General features: G+C 33.1%; 1 protein-coding gene across 1 annotated transcript in view; it reads right to left on the bottom strand.

Annotated features, from left to right (window-relative positions):
• Positions 1 to 8,562, bottom strand: part of LOC106467146 (PRA1 family protein 3-like) — a gene marked incomplete at its 5' end in the record, with an annotated part of 15,645 nt that overhangs the window by 2,691 nt on the left and 4,392 nt on the right. Inside the window, one exon of the mRNA XM_022395279.1 lies at positions 5,023 to 5,070. Coding sequence (XP_022250987.1) covers positions 5,023 to 5,070 — 48 coding nt within the window. The remainder of the gene's footprint in view (positions 1 to 5,022; positions 5,071 to 8,562) is intronic.

Here is an 8,562-nt window from a genome sequence, read left to right as displayed (position 1 = left end):
GGACGGATACCTACTTAAGTAGGGTAGGAACGAACACTACAATACTACTACTACGTACGGGTGGCGAGGTGGCGGAACGGTAACGTAGTGTAGTATATATATATATATATATATATATATATATATAAATATAAAAAAAAACTTCTACATGGCATCAAAGTGTCATATACAAGGGTAAAATGTAAAGACTTCTCAAGTGATCTGGTTGGCAGAGCATGTATGTATAGAGTGGCTAGAGCAGTAAGTCAGACCATACAGTATGTCAGAACGCTTGCATGAATACTAGAATAAACAGGTGCAGAGATGAATCATTCCAGACCTCTATACTGTAGAGAATGCAAGTCCCATCCAGCTGGCATAAACATGGGGAGCAGTCTGATTTTCTATGAAAGGGGTGGCCTGTAATACACTTCCCAGTAAAAATCCCAGTCCTACTTCCTATTGAACAGTGTGACCACTTGATCTCATACCAGTGAGATTAGGTCAACACAAAGAGGGACTCTTCATATTGACTTTCTCAGAGGGTTTGGAAAGCAAGGATTCCCCCTAGGGGAGAACAGTGGAGAAGTGCTTGAACCAATCAAGAATTTTATATCATTTACATAAGGTCTTACACTCATGGACTGTGCAACACAGTACCATGAATATAGACAGCAGGTGCTAGCCAGATACAATGACAAGATCACATCTGATGCTGTAAATTTTTATATTCTGAAGAACAACCTGCAAGGTAATATATACATACATACATACACACACACACACACTGCATGAACAGTCTTGCAGAAAACCTCATCTCAACACTGTGTACTGAACAGGGGCAGATGTGCTTAAAACCTTCTGTTATCTCCCACTCAATGGACTTGAAATAAGACACAAAACTCGAGCGCTTTTTAATAGTTACCTATTCTTCTTTGTTCTCCTGAAGAAGAATAGTCAACTATTCGAAAGTGCTGAGTTTTGGGTTTTATTTTAAATCTATTACACTTTATATGTGATCCTTTGTGCTAACTCTTTTATCAAAATTGATATCCCACTCAATGGAGATATTGGAAGGGATGAGTAATCCCTGTGAGGTACCACCAGCCACATGAGGGGTTCCATTATCTCCAGTTTGTATGTGTGTGAGTCTGTTTCATTCATTATGATAGGTTAAGGCTATTGTTTTTTGTGGGATCTACAAGCTCACCTCTTTAGAGCCACTGAAAAGACTGGAGAATGACAACTAGAGGGAGATGAAACCCAAAGATGGAAGAAATTATAATGTAGTGTTAGGATTGTGAGGCAAGGGTGTCAGGGTCATCAACACAGTTCAAGTCATGTTTGCAATATCACACAGAATGGATGTTAACAGCCAGATTCAAGAGAAGCTGTGAGATAACTAGTTTTATATAAGGTGACATGAAAGAAGTTACCTATCGTAGAGGAATAGATACGCCAGATGAGTTCTGTAGCTCAACTGGTCAAGGTAGAAGGAGACAAGTCACAATAAAAGTGAAACCCCACAGAAAAAACAATTATGTCTAATGCCTTGAAAGGGAGCAATGCAAACGAGATAACAGCAAATTGCCCTAACAGGCCAAAGGAAACTATTGAAGCCAAAACAAGGGAAGGTGATTACAGAAAATATCCAATTACCCATTTGAGCAACCCAAGTTTTGAGGAGAAATTAGTGGCCTGTGAAGAAAATGTGGACTTTCATGCCTGACATAAAAAGGAACCACTGAGACAGAAGAAACAGAAGTCCCAGGACTGCCAAGAGGCAAAGAGAAGAACCTCGGAAGGGGTTCTAAGAATTAAAGGAAGCAAAATATGAAGAATTTGAAAAAGATATTCATATAGAAAGAGGTTGGACCAATCCAGAGTCAAAGGGAGTATTGCCAGGGCCATGGAGTCTGGGGCTGGTGACCAAAAAAGTGGAAGTTACTATAGAGAGGAATCACAAATTAATCAATGAAACTATTCCCAAAGAGGGAATAAATCAACAGAAACACTAGAACATCCAGATTCTGTTAAAGCAGTGATCCTAGTGGGTAGATGAAAAAACTAAAAGTGGAGTTCTGGAAATAGATGAAATCAGGATGCCCAGATAGCTCTAACAAAAGATGGCAGCAGGTCTATTGAACTACCCACATCCCAAAGACATTAATGTGGAAGACCACTTTGCAGAATACCAAACACTAAAAGGGTGAAGTTATCCAGAATTGCACCACACCCAGTTAGAGTATCCATGAACAGTTGGAGGAATTCAGGATGGGTGAAGAAAAAAAAATGCTCAGAGTAATGTGGAAACTTCTAAGCAACCACAACAGCATGAAGGAAAGAGATGGAGGTAGAGAAACGAAAGAAGACAGTGGCTCAAAGGGTGTATTCTACTGATCTGCCAAAATCCATTGTGAGAGATATGAAAGAAACAAAATATCCCAAAATGCACAGATCATTATGCAGAAGAAGAAAAGGAAACATGAGAGCCTTGGAAACTAGAAGCTTTGTATCTTAGAAATGTACAGTCTCCATTTGAATGCCCTAAAAATTTGTGAAAAAATCCTGAATGACAAAGAAGGCTCCTAAAAGAAACCCCATGGGTCCCATGAAAATTGTAAAGTGAGTCTACAGGTGGGCAAATGTAAGAGCCAATCTCCCACAAAACCAAAGCTGGGGGGGAGTATTGATACAGAAACAACTTATCACACAGCTCTAAGATAACTGGCCTCTTAAGAAGGGAACACTAGGAAAGGATTCCAGGATGAGAAATTTCCCAAAAAAGTCTGCATAAAGGAAGGGTGTTAAATAGTTCCCCCAATATAAAAAACAGAGGGAGTATAACTCCAAAAAATATGGTACTCAAATAAGGCAAGTCCTAAAATCAAAGAAAATGAACTGGGAAATAGCTGAAGAAGAAAATAGGGCAGTGTGAAAAACAGTAAAGCTGTCACAGTAGCAATGCAAAGCCCCAGAATGAAAAGGGAAAAGGGATAGCAAGCTAAGATAGTGAGTAAGCAAAAGATTAAGACCAGGTTGAGGATAAAAAGAATCAGATTACAAAAAAAGAAGAAAAAAACCAAACTGTTAGAAGAGATAAAAGGGACAGGAACACCAGAAAAGAGGAAGAAGTCCAACCATAGAGAAAGGATCTGTAGTTCAGCAAGGACAACTGAGAGTCAATACAAAGCATAAATTGAAAGGATCTGCAATAACATTACAACATGTCAAGTAGGAAGAGGTAACAAACATGTTACAAATTGAGGTGAATGCAAGAAGCTAACCTGAGAAACAGCAGAAAGCAACTGAAGCAAAAGAAAAATTGTCACACACCTGAGCTATCAGAGTTACAAAGGACAAAGATCGGTGTTACTTGATTCTAGTTGAGAATAAAAAAAAACCAGAAGCAAGGGCAAGGTGTGGAGTGAGATGAGGAAAGATGTCCAAAAACAAGGCAGTTCAGCAGGAAGCTGAGTCCTGGATTCAAGATGAGCCAAACATGTGATGTACAATGGTGGTAACATTGCTAACCATCTGAGTAATTCCAGTCACAATTGAAAGAAACTAAGTCAACTCTTATGAAGAAAATTCTGGACCTCTCAGATTTTCAGAAACACAGATAAGATTCACAAAACTAATTCAAATTTTTTTTTTTATTAAGTACGTCTGGAATGTCCATGATATGTAAAGGAGGTCACTGTCGTAATAACAAAAATTGTAATTAATATTGAAACCTGGGAAATAGTCCTGTCAAAGAAACTGTTCCATACACTCAAGAACACGTTCTAAAATCTTGTAGTTTTATTACGAGAAGAAATCAAGTGAATGTAAGAAAACTTTAACTCAAAAACTTGGGTTGTTCTTTTCGAAATCAAGAAATAAAAAGTAACAAAGATAATATCTTGAATGTTAACTAAGTGTTAAAAATAATAAGCTCAAAAAATTCCATAATTCATAATAAAAAAACTTCTAAATCACTAGCAGTATCAAGGGGAAAAAAATGAACCTTTGGTATAAACGTTGTGCACAAGGGGAGTATTAAACATGGTGGATGTGTTGCCCTCCTATTGGTGGAAGACTACAGTTTATGATGTAAAGAGCATTACACTATATGTTATTAAAAGAAGGAATTGTAGTTTCAATCACAGGCTTGTTACATGTCCAAAACAGCAGTGGTGTGAAGTAATAGCTCTCAATTCTGGAGATAGGAAAGTAGCATTTATGAACAATTTTTAGGCAAAGATGATTATTTTACATTTCCATTATTGAAAAAGTAAGGAGTCAAAAAAAGTAACTTATCATTTAGACATATGTAAATTTATTTTTGTTAAATGTTTTTTTAGAAGAACAAAGTGTACAAAATAAAACTGTCTGCAATAATTTACACTAAAATTACTAGATCGAATTCTCTTATACTTTTCAGAAGAAATGGGTAAATTATTCATAAAAATATCTATAAGAAATATTTGTAAAAATGATGAAATGAACAAAGGTTTACATTTTCACAGAACTCATTTAAATTTAGTGTAGAATACAATTTCAGGTATACTCTCCAATTTTTCGAGAATTAAGGAAAAGCTTTTGCGAATGCCTACAACTGAAAAAAAAAAAGACACAAGTTAAATCTTAATTTCAGAATCAGAAATTTGTTACGATTTACCTCATACTTTGTAGTTTTGTTGTAAAAACTATTTTTTATAAAAAAAACTTTTATAAATAAAACACTCTGCAAGGAATACTCTATTATACTGATTTTTATTTTAGTGTTCATATTTGCCTCAAAGATAAACCTTACCTGAGCTTATACTTCCTCATATTAGAATTATTCTTTATTCAGTAATATTCCATAAAACTGAACCCATCTTAATGATATTAACTTCTAAATTATACCAGAGCACTTAAGACTTTTAATTAGCAAACAGTAAAAGCCTCCAAAAACTTATAAAACTTTTACATAAATACTTCTCAATTAAAAAGCAAACATACATGAAGTAACACAGAAGCATGACAAAAGGAATAACACACTACTGCCCAGTTCACCTTTTCAGAGCTTGACTCAAACGTGACGTGATCTCAAGCTCGGTTTTTCTACAAAAATAAAAATGGTAAAATTAAAAAAGTAAGTAAATAAAACTTAAGTCTATAAAAGGTCATTTAACCTCTATTTTTCTTCAAAAATAAAACAGGAAGGGTTAAAATTATAAAAGAAGAAAAAGGTAAAAACTTGAACAAGTAAAGATCTAAAACTCTAGACTTTCAATCTTTGTTTCTGTACTTAAATAAAAAAGTAAAGTTTAAAATTAGGAAGGCAGAGATAAAACTTGAAATAAGAGGTCTTCATTTTAAAGACGTTCACAAGTATAAATTTGGTTTATGTGCTTTGAACTTTTAAAAAGAAAAAATTACAGACACTTAAATTACTCTTTTCAGTGCAGCTGTGTCACAAGTGTGCATGTGACAATCATTTGGAATGTTACATTCAAAATTAGTTATACAACATTATTATCAATGTATGTCAAAAACTAGGTATAGTTTAGGTTTCAAATTTTATGTTGACTACATTCTTAACTTCTTATTTTCAAAAATAAACATTGAAAAATTCTCCATCTTCAATCTTCTCTCACATAATGCATCCAAGCTTCTATTTTTTTAGATTAGAATTTTCTAACTTCAAAAATTAGCTGCTGCAGTTTTCAATCAATTAGAAACACATATTCTACATATCTTTAAGCGAGAATCTAAAACTTGCACTTCCTACCTTCTTCATTTGCTGAGAAATCAATAAAGTTGCCAAACCAATCAAAGAAGCCCTTCCCTCTCTCCCCGACTGTTTGCTTATCAACTTTACACGACTGATGAACGTGTTTATAAAAGAAGGTTTTTCTCTACATGGAGCTTATTACTGTTTTTTTTTATTTTAGCATGAAGATTATTCACTTAATACAAGTTTCTTGGTGTGTCATTATTGTACTGCTACTCCAAATAGCTAACAGAATTTAATACAAGTTTCTTAGTGTGTTATTACTGTACTGCTTCTCTGAATAGCTAACAGAATTTAATACAAGTTTTATGGTTCATCATTATTGTACTGCTACTCCAAATAGCTAACAGAATTTATTTACAGCTTACTTAATAAAAAAAACTCAATATATTATAGTACTTTCAGAACATTCTATTCTAGTGACCGATATATCTTTGTGTTCTAATATGCATGTTTGAAAGCTACCTTTTCAGTCAAAACTACTCTTCTCAGGGAAGGGCAATTCTGACTGCAAAAACCTGAGAGTACTTCAAATCCTTGTTTTTAAGGTATATTTTTTACATACTGTTATATATTTCTAAACAAAAGTAACTAAAAGGCAAAAATTAAAAACTCCTCAGCTTACTCTAAAAAAAAAAATTCAGTAACATAAAACATTAAACTTTCACAAGCATTATTGTTATCATGATTTATTGACACAAGGACTGCTACTGCAGTGGGTATAAAATATGGCAATAAAACCATGAAATTAAAAGAAAATGGGTGTGGAAAGATCAACAGGTGAAACTGTTGAGTAATTTAAAACTTTCTGATCAAGAAAAGAATGGCACTACTCATTTTATTTCATATTTTTCAAGTTTTCATTTCACTATACATTAATGATTTCTCTACAGACCCGACAACCAAGTATGCTGACAGTATACAACCAAGTATGCTGTTATACAGACCCGACAACCAAGTATGCTGTTAGTATTAGAGTAGAAAAAGTAAGAGATAAAAATAAAAATTTACCCCCCCCCAAAAAAAAACATTTGATATTTACTTAGAAGGTTCGAGAGATTAAGCAAATAAATATTAAACAGTACAATGAAAATAGGAATTTTTTTTAGCATAAAGATCATCTTTCCCCTCAACTGACTCAGTAAAGGCTTTGAAAATTCACCAACAAATCTTTAATACAATTACCTTACTAAAAAAATCAGTTTTTTGTGTATAACAGATTTTGCATGTTTACTAAATGCTTGCCAAATTATGAGAAGATACACATAGTAAATTCAGAGTTATTGTAGTATATAATTACTTCATAGTTGATGTTGGTCTAATAAGCTGACTCTTAAACAGTTAACCTGCAATGCCAAAGAAAAAAAAGAGTTAACAACTGAGTGCAAGGTATAATTTGATTTTGGCCCCTGGTGGCACAGCACTGCTGACTTACAATGCTAGAAACTCAATTTTGATACCTGTGGTGGGCAGAGCACAGATAGCCCATTGTGTAGATTTGTGCTTAACTACAAACAAACAAACAAAATAATTATATTTTGAACTAATAAAAACTACTGGTAATAGCTTATGTTCTGTAGTGTTCATATACAAAAGTTGGAATTTACTTAAGTATGACAAAAAAAATGTATTAATTTCTTTACAGAAAAAATATATATATATATATTACTAGCAAATCATACTGGTCTTGAGCAACATCAAAACCTTAACAATAATTTAGAATAGCATTCTTAAAAACAAGATAATATTCTGAACTGCAAAATGAATTAATGTGCATGTGTTAATAAGGTTACACTTTTCAAGGCTCATTTTCTAAGCAAGTCTTTCCTCGAAATGAAAAGGATAGTTTTTCTTAATAGTTTCTTTAGTTATGCAGCTAATTTCTAAAAAAAAAAATATAATTAAAATTCTTTGACATTAACCAAAGAAGATCCTAGGACAAAAATGTTGTAAAAATAAAATCATTTTGAAGTAAAGTTCATCGATTGTTTCAGTTAGTTATCACTAGTAATGGTCTTTCTACAACTGCTGGAGTTATTCTGCAGTTTTTAATAATATTCAAATGTTTAAAAAAACTAAGATAATTTGTCTTTACAGAGTAACTTATTTCCATCATCTGTTGGTCCATTAACTCTTTCAGCACAGGCTCGGTCCCTGGGACTGACCTCGTAACCATTTTGTGCTTGTTATAGTTTTCATGCTATAACTTTTAAATTAGCAAGCGAATGTTAACGACATTTGGCAGATTATCGGTAAACATTACAATGGTTTCATATGCAAAATATCAAATTTTTATTAAGTCTTAAGGTTTGTAAAGCAATGTTTTTCTCATGCCATTTTTTTTTGCATGTTGCCCATTTAACATGCAAAGTAATTTTCATTTTAAGATTTGAAATAATTTTATGCATCAGAAAATTTTGAAATTTCACGTGTGAAATCTTTATAATGTCCAGATAATTATCAAATGTTTCTTAAGAAAAAACTTTATACTTTATCTGTTATTTTCAGTAATGAATCTCTGTACAGGTTTGGTAGATTTGACTGATCTCGTAACCATAAAAAATTAGGAAATAAATATAAATCATGCTTCTTTCATTCTAAATTGAACACAAATTATAACATGAAAACATAAATATTTAGATTAAATAGCTTAAATCTCATAACATTATACATTTATTATATTGACCTTTCAGCCATGCCTGGCAAAGAATATAGAAGTTACAATGATGCGCCACACATGCACTCATGTTACCATATCCAATAACATAAAACTGACTTATGGTCTTTACAAAGTAACCTGTCTTGGCTGTCTTTTAGTA

This window comes from Limulus polyphemus, unplaced genomic scaffold (genome assembly GCF_000517525.1).
Source record: "Limulus polyphemus unplaced genomic scaffold, Limulus_polyphemus-2.1.2 Scaffold2505, whole genome shotgun sequence".
NCBI lineage: Eukaryota > Metazoa > Arthropoda > Merostomata > Xiphosura > Limulidae > Limulus > Limulus polyphemus.
This window is presented reverse-complemented; position numbering and strand designations above follow the sequence as displayed.